Source organism: Drosophila mojavensis, unplaced genomic scaffold (genome assembly GCF_018153725.1).
Source record: "Drosophila mojavensis isolate 15081-1352.22 unplaced genomic scaffold, ASM1815372v1 contig_277, whole genome shotgun sequence".
Lineage (NCBI taxonomy): Eukaryota > Metazoa > Arthropoda > Insecta > Diptera > Drosophilidae > Drosophila > Drosophila mojavensis.
In genome coordinates, this window is record NW_025318822.1 from 1,476,378 (window position 1) to 1,496,907 (window position 20,530).

Genomic DNA, 20,530 nt, shown 5'->3' on the forward strand with positions numbered 1-20,530 from the left:
AACTTGTAGATTACTTTGTCTGAAATAGACTCCTTTATATATGAAAGTTTTGCTGTATAATTATTTGCAGTCATCAATATAAATAAATAAATTCTTGTTTCTTCAAAATATTTCTTGAATGAAAACAATTTTAAAATTATTAGAAAATAAAATTTCTTATTTACTTATTTTTTTATATATATATATTTCTAAATTGTTTTCACAACTTGTCGAGCTCAGTTCCCCTTTTCTTGATCTGAAATATAGCCCTAACAATAATATGAATAGCTCCATTAAGCCAAATCGTTTATTCTCACGCTCGCCTTTGTCTGTTTTATAGTGCCAGAGCGCAGTCATAAATCTGGATGCTGTTGCCAGCCACGTATTGGCCACATGTGCACATAAATATAATTTGTTGCTGCCATTGCAGCTTAGCATTTGTGGCTAGCAATTTATTAATTGGCTTGCAAGCAAATGGATACAGCCAAGGCTAAGGATGCAGGAGCAGGAGCAGATGCAACTATATGCATATGTAAATGGAAGGCAGCAGCTGCACAAAGTAGACAACCAATTTGCAATCTGTTATGAAAAGTGTCAACAAATGTACAAGACTTTGATATTTATGCGCATTGCTACCTACACACACACACACACACACACACACACACACACGGGTGACTCTCACCTGGCCTGAATGGAAAGTCAAGTGTATTCTTTTGCCGCATGCTATTTGCATTTGCCAGTATTGTGTCAATGTGATTGCCCCCAAGTGTATCTGTATCCGTGTGTGTGTGTGTGTGTGTGTGTGCTTAACTGTTTAAGTGTTTGCCATGTTGCCATTGCCATCGCTTTTTATGCAGTTGCCTGCAGTGAATGTGGTCCATATGTGGCCCAGACGCGAGGCTCTCCTGTCTGCTCTGGCCCCTTCTTGCCTCTCCTCGGCCGGCGAGCTCTGGTAGACCCTCTTTCGAGCGCGGTAATTGATTATCAAATTCAGCGCTGCATTTGCGGGCGCCGCCTTTTCGCATGGCACCGCAGCCTTGGCCACAAAGCCATTCTGCATGTCCTGCCACACACTCACACTCGCACTCACACATATTCAAATGCCCTTAAACGAGGAGTCTTCGTGGCCTGGCTTCATGCATGCAGACATTTTTTCTCTGCTTTTATTTTGGCCGTTTGCATTTTTTGGCAAGCCGTGTGGCAGTAGCTGAGAGGCAGAGCAGCAAACATATTTTTAATGTGCAAAAATCTGTGAAATTTGTGCTATGTCGCTTAGATTGCATTTGCTCAACATATTTGATTGTGCTCGCATTCCAGATTTTTATTTCACATGTTTTTATGGCTCAATGCTCTGTTTTTAGTTAGTATAAAGCGGCTCGAGGGATCATTGATGAATGCAATACATAAATGTAGTATAGTTTGATGGCTTTTCTAATAGCTAAAGGTCTTTAGCGATTTTTAAAACATTTTCAATATTCAACAAGAGCAATTAAAGCTATTATTGGTGAAACAAAACCGTTATTGTTATCAATTTTAATTAATTAAAATGAAATTTGGCTGCGGTAACAAATGGAACAATTTTGCAATCAATTGAAATTCAATTAAAATGCGATGCCAGTTGGTACAGGGATGTTGTTGTTCGCGTTGTTTTTGTTGTTGTTGTTGTTGTTCGGCAAACGCACAAATACTAATTCGAAGAGTTTGCTTTTTAGGGGCAAGGGTTAAGTGTATTGCTGTCTGTGTTGGTGCGTTCGTGTGCAGCCTAATGGCTTTTACACCCACACAGTGCAGCAAAATCCATTAGGTTCAATTAAATTTATTCATCAATTAAAAACAAAGGCTAAACAACAACAACAAAGCTGCGAGAGAAAAAAAAGACAGCGAGAGAGAAATGAACTTAAATTGATTACGAGCGGAAACGGAAATGCGTGTGCGCCATTCACGCAACCTTCAGCAACGCCAGCAACACCAGCCACGCCCGCTCCGCCTCCCAGCGAGTACCCTTTGCTCTGGTGGTGCACTGTGCGCAAACAAGTTAATGCCACGCCACAGACCCCGCGCTCGCCCCGTCGAGCATAATAAATTCGGTTATGGCTCAAATTATTCAAGGGAAACGCTTGAATGAATCAATTTGACAGCAGTGCCCGAGGCAGAGGCGACGACGGCTTCCATGGAACCGAGCTCGCTGTGACCTTGTGCGGAACTGTACTCAGCTCAGCTCGACACGAAGTTTGGCCTGCGGAAAATTTTTATTGTGTATGCCACGCCCACTCATCAGCACTCGACATCTGCCTGGCATTGCATGAGATTGTGTTCATCAATTAGTTATAAATCACACGCATTTGCCTACGTCCAAGATCCCCTTTCTCCATAGCTTATCTAGGTGCGTATGTGTGTGTCTGTCAGTATGTATTCGTGTGTATGTGTATGTGTGTTTAATCTGTAATAAATTGCAATAATTATTTATTGACATAGAAATGCGGTTTTAACCCAAACCAAAGGGCGTATACGTAATTTTGTTAGATATCTCACATTAAGCAAAATATATTAAATTTTTAATCCATTAATCATTTTTAGCTCAAACGGGGTAAAGCAAAGTCGTTAAAACATTAAGGTGTAAAAGGTAAACAAATACCATATCTTATATAGAATAATTTTTAATTTAAAGATTGTTTTTAATTTTAATGAAATAAATTTGAAAAAAAAATATATATATATGTTTTTAAATTAAAAACTACTATTTATATATTAAACAATTTAATTCATAAATTATTTGGGGTATTTTGTATATAATTTTTTTCGTGCTTAACTCCAATGAATGAATATTGAATTTGTAAATCAGCGAAGGTGTAGTGTATATTGAAAGTAATTAATAATTGGTATTGAATATTAAATCATTTCCTTTGTTCGTTTATCTCAGTTTTCACTTCTTTCTTGCAGCTCGGAGAGTTTCTCATTAAGTAAAGTGCGGGTTGGCAACCCGTTCCCGTAAACTTACAATCAATAATTAAATGAAGAACTATAAATTGTTTATGAGAAAGTTTGCAGCTGTCCTTTTGGCTTAGCCCGTTGAATTTCAAGACAAATTTCACTGTCTGTTCACATATTCAATGAACGAATGTGTACGTGGCCCAGCGAATAATCAGAGCTTGATTATTTGTATAACTCATTTGGCTGAGTGTCTGCCATTTAGCCTGCTTTTCAGCCTTGGTTTGAGTCCGCTTTTGTTATGTAATTACCGCTGATATTTGCGGCGCCAAACGGGACGGGACGGGCAACGGAAGCGGAAACGGGCAAAAGGCCAGTTCTCGAGGCTTATAGTGCCAACTGTTACAACTGTTTATGCTGGCGCTAAGCAAACGCCCGAATAGTTGCACACGTAAACAAGCTCACATACACACGGATACACACACTGAGAGGACCAACACTCTGACAGTTGACCATCATCATCAGCAGCAGCAGCAGCAGCAACAACAACAAGAGCAACAGCAACAGCAACAGCAACTTGTGTTTTCCTAATTTGCCCACACTGCCTGCGAAAATGTCAACAGCAAACTGTGCAAAATGCATTTCCCATTCTCTAGCAACTGTAACTGCAACTGCAACTGGAACTGGGACAAAAACTAGAACTGAAGAGTTGAACAATTGTGGCTGTTGCTGCTCTGTCCAAGTTAAATACACTCGCATAAAGCGAACCAGTTGGCTGCGGGAGAGTGTATCTCTCTCTCTCTCTCTCTCTCCCTGTCTTTCTCTGTCTCTCTCTCTCTCTCTCTCTCTACTGAACGTTGAAACTATCCAAATATCTATAAGCATGTGCCTGGTGTCCGTATGTTAAGCTAATGTATGATCGGCGCTCCAACTGAGGCGCTCCCCATAGGAGTTGGAAATTTAGCTTATTTAAATATCAATCCAGTAGAATTCTGTCACATATATATGCATAAGTATATCTATGTGCGCTACGAAATATATGCAGACTGCTGAGCTATGGGAATCAGGGACTGACATAACAAATGCCAGCTTAGTGGCCTGAATTCAGAATTCTACAGAAATATTCGCTTGCAATGTTGATATTACCTAGAATGAGATTATTGTATATCAAAAGTGTTTAGCAGAAAGCAAAATAGCCCCACTCAAGTTGACTCGGATATGCTCGCCGACTCATTTCTGGTGAAAGTAGGGATAAACGTTTTACCATTCCGTTTATGGTGAATATGATGAGTAGCGAGTGATGCACTAGGAGACTAATTAATACATATATACAATATATTAATACATATATACAATATATATATACAATATATATTGTATATATACATATATACAATATATTTAATACATATATACATATATTATATGATCAACTTAGTACAGGCAGATTCAAGTGCTCAAGTTATAATAATATATTCTTGCTAACTCAAATAGTTTTCTGTTCACAAACCAAGCAATACCTTTAATTATACGGATATAAGTCACAATTAATATGATGATTTATCGATTTTTCAATTAGTAAATTGAGTTTGCATGCAAAAGTTCATTGCTTCAGCAGCCACATAGACTGGCCATTATAAATGCTCTTAAATGCATTAAAGCTCGACTCTTCGACTTTGTATTAATTAAAGGAGTTTTCTGCACACTGCATGAGTTTCCACTGTTAAATCAATTAGTTTGCTCGAATTCACTGCCGAGTAATTAGGCAGTGGAGCATGCTTAGAAATCTTATGTGGTTTTCCGCTCTTAGTTCGAATCACTCAAAGTGCAAGCCATTAAAGAGTTAGTTAATGAATCGCAAGAGCAATTAGCAAAAGCAGAATCCACCCACGATTTACCTTTTGTAAATCAAATGAAATCTAATCTCTCTTCTCATTAAATAGAACTTGGCAAAATTTATAATCAGCGCATACTTTAGGGGAATCTTTATATAAGAACTTATTCAAATGTGTCTGCTAGCCAGTCTTGATGTCTCTTATCAAATTTGCGTATAAAAAGTACACTCCAAGGAGAAGGGCTGCAAATATTTTTTACTGCCGCAAATTGGGTTTATTTGCACTTTTATGCTGTAAAAACAATAACTTTTAAATGGAAGAAAGCATAAAAAATGTTTGCAAAAAGTTCTTAAGAGATGACAAGAAACAAAAAAATTACTTTAAAGTAAGAAATTATATCCGATAGAAAGAAATTGGATATTTTCCAAAGCTGCCAACAAAGACCCACAGTGCCTGGATGATTCTTAGAGTCAAGCGTCATCTACTTAAACAAATATTAGCTTAAAACACACTCACACACACACACACACACATACACACATGTCAGCAAAATTGTTACGTAATTGCAAATTGTTGAAGGGGGGCAGTTAAAATTTGACAACTGTCATAAACAGGCATGAAGACAAAGACGAAAACATTGCACAGCAAAGTAAAAAGGAGAGAAAGAGAGAGCCGTATGAAGAGAAATACAAGGGGATATTGAGACACAAGGATAGAGTGAGAGAGAGCGAGACAGATTTCCCGAAAGGATGTTGGCACAATTAGACGATTTTGAGACTGTCATGTCACTAATTTTATAATGCAAGCCGCAGGACATAAAACGCTACAAAGCCAACGTGCTAAAGACAAGTCTAGCATTCGGGTACACCAATACACTCACACACACACACATACACGCACGCACGCTTTGCGGTTCTTTCTTTGGCCTGTTTGTCGATGCTTGTGTCAAATTGCAGCGTTGACAGCTGACACGTGGCGTGGCCAAGAATCTATTTTATTGCATGCCGCATCTCTTCGACACCCACTTGCCGCATCCGACGACACTCATTCGTGTAAGTTAAGCTTTATTATGGCCTTTAATTACTTGCCCACTGGGCCTGGCCTGCAAATTTAATGTAATTTTCCGTCTTAATTGCTAGAATTTCAAAACCGTTTGTGCTTGCGGCAGTCGCCTGTAATTTTATTACATGCTTCTCTGTTCATAAATATTAAATGCCTGTTAGGTATGTAAACTGTGAATAAAGTTAGCTTAACACAGCATACATACATACATACATACATACATATATTCCCTAATATACACACATGAATGCATGGACGGACACTACATATACATACACAGACACACAAATGCCCTGGTCTGCGAAAATGATGATGTTCACATAAGCAAAAGTATGTATGCGTGTGTGTGTGTGTGTGTGTGTGTGTGTGATGGGTTAATGTATGCCACTTATTTGCAACATATAAACCTTAGAGTCATCAAGTTAACCAATAACAATGCAAATAGCCCTGAATCAACACATAAAACCAACGTTTAGCATAAGCCAGTTAAGAGTTTTTCCCATTTCGAAACTGGGAGTAGTTCCATAAACGTAGACTTTAATTGATATTGCTAATGTTGTTTTCAAAAGCTGCTGAAACAGCAATAGTTAAACCATCATTAAGGCCATCTTTCAGCACATTTCAAGTTAATTTTCGCCATTATCAAATTAATAAACTCTGCTTTAAAATATCATTCATATTTTATATACTATATCATAACATTTATTTATTATTTATTTTTGGCAATTATTGTTTATGTAATATATGTTCTTATTCATATATTATATATAATTCGGAATATTTATTTATTATTTATTTTGCTAAAGTAAATTGATTGAAATTAAAACAGTAACAACGGAATTCTGCTTATGCCGCAATAAAATAATGATATTTTTAAATAAAAAATATCCTTGGAATGCAAGCTACAATTTAAAACTCTGTTTTATGGCTCTAAAAATGTAAACGGAAAGTGAACAGCTGCAGAAAATAATGAGCATTTTCATTTGCCCAATAAATTTTGAATATAATATACTTAAGCTACAGTCAGCTAATGTAAATGATCATTTAAGTAAATTGATCTGCGTCGCAAACTTACCCACTCACACTGCAGAGATCGTGCAAATATTGAGGAGGCCAGCAAAAATAATATCGATTGCATGGCAACGCAATGAATGGACAATAATAGGGTCTGAAATTGAATGCCATAGAGACGCAGCTCAAATTGGTGTCTAATAAACACATAATCAAGCATCATTAGTTGCAGATGCTCAAAATTGCATCAGCAGAACGCACAGCCTCCCTAATCCACAGCCACCCACAAGGCCGAGGGATCCACCAGCAGATAAGCATAATGGTATACAAGCTTGTCGACAAGCACAAATACAAATCATTGAGCTTTGCAGCTGGCCCATCCTTTGGACACAATTGAAAAGCAACGTAAATCGGTGACAGTTTAGTTTATGGTCTGCTACAAGTTAAGGCCCACCTGCATTACAATTGGATGCATAACCGCAACAACTGCACCTATTGCAACAGCAACAACAACTACAATTTGTTTGTAAGGGAAATTTACTTACAAGCAGCAACTCGAATGGAAATAATTCACTAAGCGGATTATTTTTATAAGCTATCATTAGTTCAAACTCAATCACAAACTCTTTTATAACTCCTATAGCGAATTTGTAGCTTGAATAATATTTAGTTAATTTTTGAATATATAACAAAATATATTCAAAATATAATACTTCTATAAACTATGTCTTTTAAGCAGCTCATATCTCTTACGGAATTCCTTTTGTTTAAGACATTTCGAATGAAGGAATATTTTTAAAATTAATTGAGTGAAGGTAAAATGTTTACATGACTAAGAAATTAAATAAATTTTTACTCCATATAATTGTTTACCTCAATTCTTACAACTTGACTTCATCTTTAAAGCTCTACACATGACAATTGAAATTTGGGTTTCGTTAGCCATCGCCAAATTCACCTTTGCTGCCCCCAGGCATTGAATAGGTCTTGGGCCGCAACAATATTACACGCCTAACAACCGGCTCTCAACAAAAGGCAATGTGAGATATCTGGATATTGCAACTGGACACTGGAATTCAGGCGATGCTTCATATTGAGAGCGAATGCAGGCGCAGAGGCAGGCCACTAATTAGGGCAAAGGTGACAAAATGTAAAGCACGTTTGAATCAAATGCAGTTGGGGTTAGTTAATTAACTGCAAATGGGAAGCAAACTCGAGAGGCTGCAAAGTACCAGCTCAACAGCTCAACAGTTCAACTGCTTAACAGCTCAACTACTCGACTATTCGAGAGCTGGACCTCAAACATAATTGCAATAATAGAAACCGCATTTGAATATTGTGCATTGAAGACTTGTGTCAAGTTTATTCAGAGTCATTAAGGACGGCTTTTGGTGGCTGCTTGCGCTTGGGCTTGGGCTGCACTTGCTTCACATTTGATTTTCTTTTAATGCCTGGGCCGACTTTTTCCTTCCCCTGCACATCGTTATCCATGTCCTCTTCATTCTGCTTTACATTCACGTTGGTGTTGCGATTAATGCGAGCGCCTGCCGGTCGCTTGATCGGAGGAAGCAAAGGCTTACGAAATACATGATCATTTGGTTTCGAAACCTGATTGGCGGCCAGTGCAGCCGAATTGCTGTCGCCGGCTGTACAGTGTCGCGTTGGCTTCACAGTCGGATTGCATTGATTCTTTTGCTCACGCATCTTCTCGAACTTTTCTCTGCGCTCCTGGGCCTGGTCCTCTTTGATCATGCGGTCGCGATCAAGCATCGGGTTAGTGCTCACACAGCTGCTGACCGGCTGCACATGAGTCTGGCCAAACTTCGACTCTATGTCGGAATGCAGTCTCATATTTTCCCTGATCGGACCTATCAGATAATGGTGGCTGTTCTGGCGCACATACAGGTGATCATGCCCTAAGGGCGAAGGATGACTGACCAATTCAAAGGCCTCTGCGCCAATGTGTAGGGTCTCCGAGCCATCGGACCAGCGCACGATGCGGGTATTGGACTCTTTGTACAGTGCGCCTGTCTCCTTATCCTCACACTGGCGCCAGCGGACGGTTGTCTTCAGTCTCGAGATGAAGGCATCCCGAGACTGCCTGTCCTTAAGGTCATCCGGGAGTAGAGCGCTTTGAAACTTATGCGCCTCGAACGCCTTCGGCTCCACAGGCTGCGGGATGCAGAAGACTCTATCTAGGCCAGCCAAATGCCTCTTATGGACTGGCGGCATCACAGCCTTGAACTCGGAACGGAGCCTCCCCTTATACGTTTCCCTACAATGCTTTTCCAAATCCGCCACCATTGCGTCAATCTTTCGATCGAGAGCACTCGGTACAGGGCTTGCTGCCCGGTTGCAATCGGTCTCTTCGGGTACGCCATCGGCACTGGCCTTCCCTCCTTTCTTGGGAGCCGATGGCTTATCCGTCTCCGAGTCACTGCCGCTGTCACTGCAACTGTTATCGCAGCTGCTGCTGCTGCTGTCGCTGCCGTTTTTGCCGCTGCTGCCGTTGCTGCTGCTTTTGCTGCCGCCGTTGCTGCTGCTTTTGCTGCTGCCGTTGCTATTGCCGCTGCTGCTGCTGCTGCTGCCACACTCTTCGTCGCTGCTGCTGCCTTTGCTGCTGCCGTTGCTATTGCCGTCGCTGCTGCTGTCGCTGTCGCTGCTGCCACACTCTTTGCCGCTGCTGCTGCCGTTGCTTTTAACGTTGCTTTTGCCGTTGCTTTTGCCGTTGCTTTTGCCGTTGCTTTTGCCGTCGCTGCTGCTGCCGCTGCTGCCACACTCTTCGTCTCTGCCACCAGACTCTTCGTCGCTGTTGAAGGACACATCCTCAATCACATCCTTTATTTCAGATATATCCATATTCTCGCACACTTTGGTCAACCAATTCAACTGACAAAACAAGTTATTATATCGGAATGCGAAATATTTTTTTTTTTCTTACCCTTTGACAGTTGAGCTTTGAGTCTAGTCTAAGAAAGCAAAGCAGACTTGATTACTTACTGCTCATGTATGTTCATATATAATTTTGCAGCCTATTCTGTATTTTATAACAGAGTTGATTTTCCAGCATATTCTATCGAGTATAAATTAACACGATTTATTTCTGACTGCATATTCAGTTTGACACATGGAAGTGGAATAAAGTCAACAGCGCAATGAAACGCTGAAATGTCTTCTCAATATTATATGCGAATAAATGTTCCGTTTCCACATATCGAATTTCATACGAAATTCGAATCAGGAGTATGTTTAAAAAAATGGATAGGCTAAAATACAGAGGGACTCTATATTTAATATATCAAATTTATAGTAATAATTATATTTATATCATACAAAATTTAAGATTCTTTACCATTATAAATTTTTTTTTGCTAGTATAAATAATTAATTTAAATAATAATTGATTGATTGATAATTAATTTATTATTATTAAATTTATTTAAATACAGTTTTTATACAGGCCAAAAAATGAATAAAGTTATGGAATCTTCAATTTTGTCTGATATTTCTGGTCTGGCTTAGGAAATAAAGTTGTTAATATGCTGCGAGAAATTGTTGTGCTATTAAAAACGTATTCACCTCATCAAAAGTAAAACCTGTATATAATGCAATTTTTATTTACTAATTCCTGTGAGCCAATGTTATCTTATGAAAACTAAACTTAATTAAGGCAAACAGAGCCTCATAAAGCCAATTATTATCTGAAAATAATCAACAATTGCGCATAGAACTCCAAAATCCTATTGTAAACAAAGTCAAATCTAATATCAATATGGGAAATGTTTTATCTGACATAAAAAAGAGTTCGAGTTTTCAGCCAAAGCAAAAGTTGGTTAAATAGTTTTTAAACAGTTTGTTATTGCACCGAAATTCCGAACTGGTTTGAAGTTGTGGCATTTTACATACAGTTGTATAATGGCACACATATACACACATTTACAATGTGTGAGCTGTGAACAAATGTAAAGTAGAAACCAACAACGCACAAAAAGTTTCCCAGTTGCCCACGAACCAAAAAAGCAAACGGCTCCAAAGGAATGAAATAATATACGTAATTAAACTCGAAATTAATTTAACAACTGCCAGCGAACGTACGTACTCAGCTGAGGCTTTATTACAATCTATAACTGAACCAGAGATACCCAGCATAGATAGAAGTATATATGTACATATGTGTGTGGAATTATTATATATAAATTAGATATTCCCGATAGTAACCTGATATTCACCAATCATTATTTAATATTTAATTTATTAATATTTAGTAACATGTGCATTGCTAGTCCAGCACTCCCCACCGGGTAGCCTCTTGCATAGCATTATTATATTTACACTTTACACTTTTATATTTAATACTATTATGAGTTCCCGATTAATTAAAAATCGCTGTCAATCAGCACCTGTGCGTCGAGTTCTCGCATCTGAAATATTCTCTATGATGGCAGCCAGATAATGACAAATGATTTATTTATGAATACCGCGTATGCCAAGTCTGTAAAAATCCGCATGTAAGTCCGCAAATTACTGAGTATTAATCAGCAGTTGAATCCACTTCAAAGTGCTCGACGAGCAGATACTTTGTAGTCGGATCTCAGCACAAGCGAGGTGTATTAAGTCGAATCTCTTTTTCGTCTTAAAACATGTTAATATTTCAAAAGAGAATATGTATTCAAACAAGCCGATATTCACACAAAAAGCATAAATGTTCGCAGAACTCTTTCATTTACTCACACGGTTACAGAATATTCGAATGACTCAGTGATGATGAGAGCCTAATGACGTCAAGCCGAAAGCTTTTAGATAAAAATGTCGATTAATAATTCAGACATCAAATGCAAATGTCAGAAAGCGGGGAATTCGTTGAATGCTTAGTTCATCGCCATAAATTTGTAGTTGCAGAACTATTCTCGTAATGTCATGGAAAATTAATCAATAATATCGCAAATGTAATAATTTTGTGAATCTTTGCGATTCGAGTAGACCCTTCTTATTAATATATTACTAATAAATAATACATGCCAAAAAATCAAAGTATGCATATCACTCTAAAGTAAGCAATACTATATAATAAATGTTGCTAGGAAAGCATATAAATAATATTATTATTAATAATTATAATTATTATACGAAATAAGAGTATGCATATCACTCTAAAGTAAAAAATACTATATAATAAATGGAAAACATATAAATTATATTATTAATAATTATAATTATTATACGAAAAAAGAGTCTTAAATAGTTTGTATATTTAAAGTTTAACATGTGGCATTCATAATTCTATAGTTCCAACTGCTGCAAAGAGTCTTCCTTTACAATTTAAGAAATTGTCAATCATTCTGAGCATATTCTGCATTTTAAATTCAACTTGCAATACTCTTATTTATTTTATTTTATTTTTGTTATAAGGCGTTTGTTTCAGATTTTGAGCAGACACTAGCATAGCAAACATTCACTTTGTAAATATTTGTATAATCATAATCGGATTATATCCATTTGAACGCTGTGCAAATTGTTGTCTATTTAAAGTTGCAAAATGTTACATAATTCAATAAATCTTTTAGCGGTTTCTTATTTAATGGAGTGAGAATTCTCTTACTTTTCAATTGCACACGCACTGAAGTGGGAAACTAGTCACAAATGCAACATAAATTTTAAAATAATTTCTTCTCATGGTAAACGAGATAAAGATAATCTCAGCAAAAATATTTTTTTGTTTAACTATTTCAAATAATTTTCACAAAATAAAGGACATTAAGGGAAACATTCATATATATATATGTGTATATATAAATATATACGTACATATATTTATTTATTTAACTATTTTCGTTCGTTTGGCTGCCTTGAAACGCACCACTCAAGTTTGTTAGACAGACATTAGAACGTCGCTACTTTTCAGAGAAAAAGTCAACTAAATATTGCACAGGCAATAGAAAAATATATGCAACTGTACGTCTTCCATATGCTACACACACACACATACAAAAGCACACACAGTCGTGTTTGGCATTGCCTGAGAGCAGAGTGAAAAATAAACCAACATCTAAAATAAATATTAAAATTTATGCAATAAAATGCTGAGCAATAAAACGAAAAACCTTACTCTGTCTGCCTGTGTGTGTGTGTGTGGGTGTCGGGTGTGTATTTGTGTATGCTTTCTTATAAAGCATGTGCGGAAGTGGCAAGCGCCTCAAGTTGAGAAATATTAAGCTCACATTCCAACCATGGCAACCCGCCCAGTGTCCTCTGCCCATGCTATGTCTGCCAGTGCTGAAAAGTGCCCGGGGGTGGCAAGTTTATCGCCACCACTAAATCTGCGCCACGGGCCGGAACTGATGCCAAAGTCCAGGAAGTCCGCCAAAGACGAAGGAGATGGCAAAAGCGCAGCTGAAAGTAATACAAGTATATATGAAGTAATGAGCGGCTGAAAGACGACCTACAGAGTCGCCACAGCAATGAAAGAGAAAGAGAAAGAGAAAGAGAGAGAACAAGAGAGTGAGAGAGCAGAGAGTTGCTGTAAAAATAAGTTTAATATATCCGCATCGAGATTGCCCCAACCGGAAGTCGGCGTCTGTTGATAAAGGAATCCACTTTGCGGCTGCCCTCGCCCCAAAGTATGCTATGGTTTTTTGCATTTGCCAACGCTACGTTTTTCTTGTGATAGAGCAGCGCAAATATCACGAAGCCTGAGCAACTATGTGCCTGGCGTGTGTGCGGGTGGCAAGAAAAACAGTGCAGCCAGGAACAGGCAACACTTGCACACCTGCACACACACACACACACACACACAGAGCTTACTTTGCTGCCTTGGAATTCAATAAAGTACTAGCCATGATTACTGCAAGCAAGGCAAAAGAGCAAATTCTTGCAACCTTTGCACCTGCAGCAGAAACTTACTTGTCTTGTGGAATTTAAGACAGTCTGCTGAGAAATAGAGCATTGAAGAGAGTTTTCATTAAAAGTTCCTGAATTGCTTTCAATTTCCATTGTTATAAAAATCATAATGAAAACTAATATCTCAAATACTTTGGAATTTAGTTGATTAAATGAAAAAAATATAAAGCAATTTTTAATAGACCACAAATAATTGGTGATAAATTGAATTTATTCATATTTTGTGAAACATTTTTAAAGGACAATGTCAACAATTGAGCTCTGAGAGCTTTAACCAGAACAAAGAATTTTACTTTCTTCTTTGCTTTTATGTTTAGCTTGAACTGGGAGGGGAAAGGAAAAGTTTGGATATTTATTTTTCTGATATATCAGCCAATCAAAAATTATAATATATATTCAATTCTGTTGTTATGATACAGATGACTATGAAATTCAGATAACTATTGAGTGATATCAAATATGAAATAAGGTAATAATAAGATATAAAATAAGTTAAACAATATACATAAAATATTTTTTTAAATATTAAAGAAATTATTTGGTCGTTTTATGGAAAGTAAAACAAAATATTATAATTATAATTTTATATATTTAATTTTAAAAAAGAAAAACACTAAATTGAAACATTCTCTGCTTTGATGTACCTCAACAAATTCTAGCAATAAAGCATATTTATTCTAATATTTCATAAAAAATAAGAGATTTGCAGGAAAATGAAAAGCGGAAAACTAATTTAGCAAAAACGCTGTAAACAAGTTTATGTTTCATATTTATGCAATGCAATTAACGACGATTTCTTGATGCAAGCCATGAATGAAAATTAACATGACGACAGCTATAAGAGTTGATGGCGACAAAGCGCGCATGAATATAAAAATGCTTTGGATTTTTGTTTGTCGAGCAACGTGTGAAAAAGGTTGTAAAGGAAAGGCAGCGCAATGGCAAAAGCAGAAAAGCCACATGCAGCGCCACTTCAGTACTTGTTTAAGTTGTTGTTGTTGTTGCTAAACGTCAGTATCAGTCAGTGCTATTTGTTGATTGTTACGAGCTGTTGGCCGTGCAAGGGACAGGGGGCATGGGTATAATTTTATGTTCAGCTTGAAGCATTGCACAAACAGCAAAACATGTAACAATAAAGTTTTATGAAACAACAAACAGAAGGGTAACTAGTGTCCTGGCCATGTTGCAGTTGCTGCCTGCCTGCTAGCTGCAAGTTGCCATTGTTGTTGCTCCTGCTGCTCCTGCTGCTGCTGCTGATGGCTGCTGCCGTCGCAGCCGCTGCTGCTGCACCTGACGTTGCGTTGAACTCTTAGCTCTGTCTGTGCCCATGCTGCTGCCGGCCATTTCCGTCAGAGAGCGCACTAAGTGCCACCCAAAACATAGACTCTCACACACACACACACGCATACAGACACACGCAAACGTTCAAAGAGTCGCTGTTGCATAGACACCAATACAACTTTGCTTTGGCAGACGCGTTTCGCATGCCAAGTTTATAGTTAATGACGCAACTGTGGCGTGTTTGTAAAGTGTTGAAATTGGAATTATACCCTAGGGCCTGCTTGCTGTAGTCGTTGATGTTCCTGTTGTTGTTGTTGTTGTTGCTGTTGTTCTTGTTGGAGAATGTGTTGCTATTGCTGTTGCGTTTGCCGCTCTTACTGCAATGCATAAAATGCAATATTATGCAGTCAAGGCGCAGTCATGCTTATTGTTGTTGCAACATAGCAACAAAGACAACAGCAGCAGCAACAACAACCACAACAACAACAACAACAGTGCCAACAACAATAATGTTAATGAATACAAATACACAAGTTCAAGCAAACACCAACGACCAGCACTAGGTCGCAGCTGCAACAGCAAAAGCAATAACAACAACAACAAAAACAACAACAATAGAAACAACAAACAATTACCTTCAGCCAGAGTTGGCTTTCACCTGGCTGTGCAATTAAGTTCTATATAGAAGGAATTGGCGTTCCAAGCAGAACAAAAGCGAATAGCAACAGCTGCCGAAATTGAATTTATTAAACAACTTTTCATTGTTTAGTTATCAAATAATAAAACTATTTCAGGCAAAATGTTCAAATTGCATTAACAAAATCTAAGCACAATGCAAAGCAAGGGAATTGTTTGGGATTTTTTTAGTTAAAACAAAGAACTTCATAACTTTGGAACATCAAAGCCATTGAAAACGGGAAGTCAGGCTATAATGCTTTTATATTTCTTCATTTTTATCTAAGAAAATCCACTACATTTATTCAATAACAAATATTTATGACTTTTTAGTTTATAAATTAACTTTTAAAGGAGTTCTAAAAATGATCCAACTGTAATGTTTCAGCCTCCGAAATTGTAAAAGAATTTTCGATTTGCTCTTTATGTAAATGGACTTAAAAATGCATTTAGATTATCCGAGCTCCCAGTGGACGCTAGAAAGAATCTCAATTTTGTATTTATAAAAGAGGAGAACAAGAACAAAACAAGAGAAGAAAAGAACACGGACAGAATGGGAATGTGAACAAACCCATTCTCGTTTCACATAAAATAACATAGAGCATAAAATGCCTACCGAGAATGCATAAGACTCACAGCTATCCTCAATATATATATGCAATAAATTTGCAATCCGAATTTGATTATTTTTAAAACTAAAAAAAAAAATATCATTATGAAAATAGAATGCAAAATAAACGATAAAAAATAAAACAGCCAACAGCAATACGCAATTGGTCAGCAGAGTATTCATGTATAATTTAACCTCAATAAGAGGTAATCTCGTTCTCTTATGGCCGTTGATTGAAATTAGTCCAGGTGAGAAATGATTTGAAGCGCTTTGTATTGCATTCGCAACCATTTCCGTTTGCTATCAATTGCCGCTGTCACCGTTTCCACAGTTGTCTAATGAAATCCTTTAATCAGTGCTTTAGACACCAAAGACAATTAGTAACAATGCAGACAGCCAGAAGGAGAGAGAGAGAGAGAGAGAGAGCGAGTGAGCGAGTGAGTGAGGTGAAAACATGTTCAATTTATGCAAGCTCTAATCAAGTTGGAACATCTGGACGCCACGGGGGGCCTCACATGCCGCAAACAGCTATACTTAATTACTTGGAAATGCAGCCGCCACGGCTCTTGGCTGCTCCATTGGGAAGTGTTTGCTCCCAATGGAGTCATTCACCCTGCCCCCTCTCACCTACAAAAAAACAAGTACAGAGAAAAGAAACCTCAACGCGGGAGTCGAATCCAGCAACTGAATACTCGTTTAACATACTCGTAGTTATTATTTTAACAGAGCCATGTTCATGGCCCCCCACGGCTTCCAATGTATGCTTTATGGGCCATGATGGCTGCCTAGGCGGTTAACTGTGGTTAGATGTGGTTGGCAGCTGTTGGGTGGTTGGGCGGTTGGATGTAGGGATTGAGGTGAGCACATCGCAGCGCTAAAAGGCAAACAAAGGGAAATCAATCTTTGTAGGTACTTTCAGCATATTGGTAGGCATATGTGAGCGCACACACGCGCACCCTCACATGAATTTGAGCATGAACTGTGCGTGTGTGTGTGTGTGTGTGTGGGCAGCACCGAACGGGGCTACAGGGGAATATTTGCATGCCTTTGTGGACTTTTTCCATATGATTTATGACCCAAATTGTAGGTGCACACACCAGCGTCTCATAATTACATACCCACACACACGCATATCTGCACATCTGTATGTTTGCCTCTGTGCGCCTCAGTGTCTTGGGAGCGCACGAAAGTATGCTACACTTTTGTTTTATGAGTTAATAAGGGGCGTGGCAGCTGAACGTTCGCCCATAATAATGATAGCCACATACATGAGTACATATGCGCATAAATGTGTGTGCTTTTAGCTAGCTGTGCGTGGGTGTGGATGCAGGTGCCTGAACAATATTTAAATTCAATGTTGTCTTCCATTTTTGTTGTCAGCCAGCCACTGTGAAATTGAAATTCAAGACTGTGGGTAGCAAAAATGATCAAATATTTGTTACACAATACATACATATGTATATACATATACATAAAATAAAATATAAACTTTTTACACAGACTATAAATACGCGCAACTTTGATTCACATCAATGAAAAACAAATTCCAGCTTTCTTTGGAAAAAATAATAAAGTTCAGCTCAAACGGGAAATTCTGTCATATTAAATTTATACGTTATATATAAACCGTATCAGACTTTACACTGAAATTTACAATCGTAAAACAAAAAGTGTATGGAAAAATATAAACAACAACAAAAATACATTTATTTATTCAACTCAAAGAATTTCTGCAAAATAAATTATTTTCCCGAATTCGGTAAACACCAAATAAATGAATGGAAATGATTTCACTTTCAGATTTTCCTTCTCCATTTCAACGTTGCTGAACCGAACTATTCATTTGTCGTTGGTGCTGGAGCAAATATATTTTTAAATATCAAAGAAAAATGCAATATAATACTTGTTGGAATTTTCAAGTGTCCTTTTTCCCATTTTAGCAATTAAAACAGCTTGCTAAAAATAAATATGTAGAACTTTGTTTCGTCAAATCAACAGTACAACAATTATTCCATGTAAAATAAAACTAACAAATTGGACTCTTTCCTTTGCGAAATTGCAAACAAATTTAGGTACAATAAAAATATTGGAATAAATTAGGAATAAATTTATTCAGCGTAGTTCACCAAATAGAAAAAGCAAAGGCCAGGCAAAGAGATAGAAAATCAATGCAAAATAGTTAACTCAGCAAAGTGGGCTAAGGGATTAGTCGAATCCGCGCTGTAATCCACAAGTGCTGATGCAGAGATGGGGCTAATCCAATTGCCAGCGAGCATATAAAGCAGCGAGCAGAGCGCACTCTGATTTTGTCTTGGGGCAACGACAGAGGCCGGCTGGGCGCCCAACTGTGCGCTATGGAGTACAATATAAGTGGCATCGGGAATGTGTCGACTGCGCTGCGACCGGAGGCGCGTCTGTCGGCGGAGGGGCGCTTGCTGGGCTGGAATGTGCCGCCGGACGAGCTGCGGCACATACCCGAGCACTGGCTGACGTACCCAGAGCCGCCAGAGTCCATGAACTATCTGCTGGGCACACTCTACATATTCTTCACGCTCATGTCGCTGATTGGCAACGGGCTGGTCATTTGGGTCTTCTCGGCGGCCAAGTCGCTGCGAACGCCCTCCAACATACTGGTGATCAACCTGGCCATCTGCGACTTCCTGATGATGAGCAAGACGCCCATCTTCATCTACAACAGCTTCAACCAGGGCTTTGCGCTCGGCAACCTGGGCTGCCAGATCTATGGTATCATTGGCTCCTACACGGGCATCGGGGCTTCAGCGACGAATGCGTTTATCGCCTACGATCGCTACAACGTGATCACTCGACCCATGGAGGGCAAAATGACGCATGGCAAGGCTATTGCCATGATCATCTTCATCTACATGTATGCCACGCCCTTTGTGGTGGCCTGCTACACGGAGTCGTGGGGTCGATATGTGCCCGAGGGCTATCTGACCTCGTGCACCTTCGACTATCTGACGGACAACTTCGACACGCGCATGTTTGTGGCGACCATCTTCTTCTTCAGCTTCTGCCTCCCCACCACCATGATACTGTACTACTACAGCCAGATTGTGAGCCACGTGTTCAGCCACGAGAAGGCACTGCGCGACCAGGCCAAGAAGATGAACGTCGAGTCGCTGCGCTCCAATGTGGACAAGAGCAAGGAGACAGCCGAGATACGCATCGCCAAGGCAGCCATCACCATCTGCTTCCTCTTCTTCGTGTCGTGGACACCCTACGGCGTAATGTCGCTGATTGGCGCCTTCGGGGACAGGAGCCTGCTGACACCGGGCGTAACCATGATACCGGCCTGCACGTGCAAGATGGTGGCCTGCATAGACCCCTTCGTGTATGCGATCAGCCATCCCAGATACCGCATGGAGCTGCAAAAGCGCTGCCCCTGGCTGGCCATTAGCGAAAAGAACGCCGAATCGACCACGGTGGCCTCGACGACGACCACGCAGGAGCAGCAGCAGACGACAGCGGCGTAGAGCTCGACTGCTCCTCTACTGCTCCTGAATGCCTGAACAAATGACTCGAACTCAACTAATCTAGACTCGTAATACTAAGCGCCAGGAAACTCTATAACAGCAACTGAAACGAAACGAGTGTGTAAACAATAATATTTAATATATATTTTAAATCTCATCTTTAGCCTCATTCACAAGAACAAATAAATAAATAGTTAACTAATGCAAGCAATGAGAAACAAACACCCTGTTCTCTGTCTCCCTCTCCCGCCCACTCGGGGCAGCTGAAAAAGCAAAAGCAAAGTGGGTGAAACACAATGCGTGAACGTTGAATATGTTGTGCTAGTTTGCGACTGTAGCATGCAATCCACAATACCATCCACAATCCACACCCAATGAAGCCTGCTCTCTCGTGCTCGCTCTGGCTCTCACTGGAATGCGTTTGCGCAAACGGAATGAAACACTCTGGCTGTGAAACGCGAGCGGAATTAAAGGTTTGCAATCAGAACTTGGCATCCACAGACTGATAACAGCATGTGGGCATATCTAATGCATACGACGGCCCCTTGCATGAAATCTGAACTTTATTTACAGCTTCCACATGAGCTCCACAGGACATTTATCATTTCTCTTAACTTAAATCACGCTCTACACTTGCCATCCACAAAGAATCCACATGCTCGCTCATAGATATATACATATATATATATATAGATGTATATATTTCCCCTCTTCACCGAAGGCGCCTAGACGCCTGTCCCATGCTCAGCTGC

General features: G+C 39.1%; 2 protein-coding genes across 2 annotated transcripts; one reads left to right on the top strand and one right to left on the bottom strand.

Moving 5' to 3' along the window:
• Positions 1–8,180: 8,180 nt before the first annotated feature.
• On the bottom strand, positions 8,181–9,122 carry LOC6574043 (RNA polymerase-associated protein LEO1). The gene has a single exon (XM_002000065.2). It carries the CDS (start codon positions 9,120–9,122, stop codon positions 8,181–8,183), a length of 942 nt encoding a protein of 313 aa, XP_002000101.2.
• Positions 9,123–18,594: 9,472 nt separating this feature from the next.
• On the top strand, positions 18,595–19,996 carry LOC6574044 (opsin Rh3). Its single transcript, XM_002000066.4, has one exon. It carries the CDS (start codon positions 18,636–18,638, stop codon positions 19,776–19,778), a length of 1,143 nt encoding a protein of 380 aa, XP_002000102.1. The 5' UTR covers positions 18,595–18,635; the 3' UTR covers positions 19,779–19,996.
• The last annotated feature ends 534 nt before the right edge of the window (positions 19,997–20,530 follow it).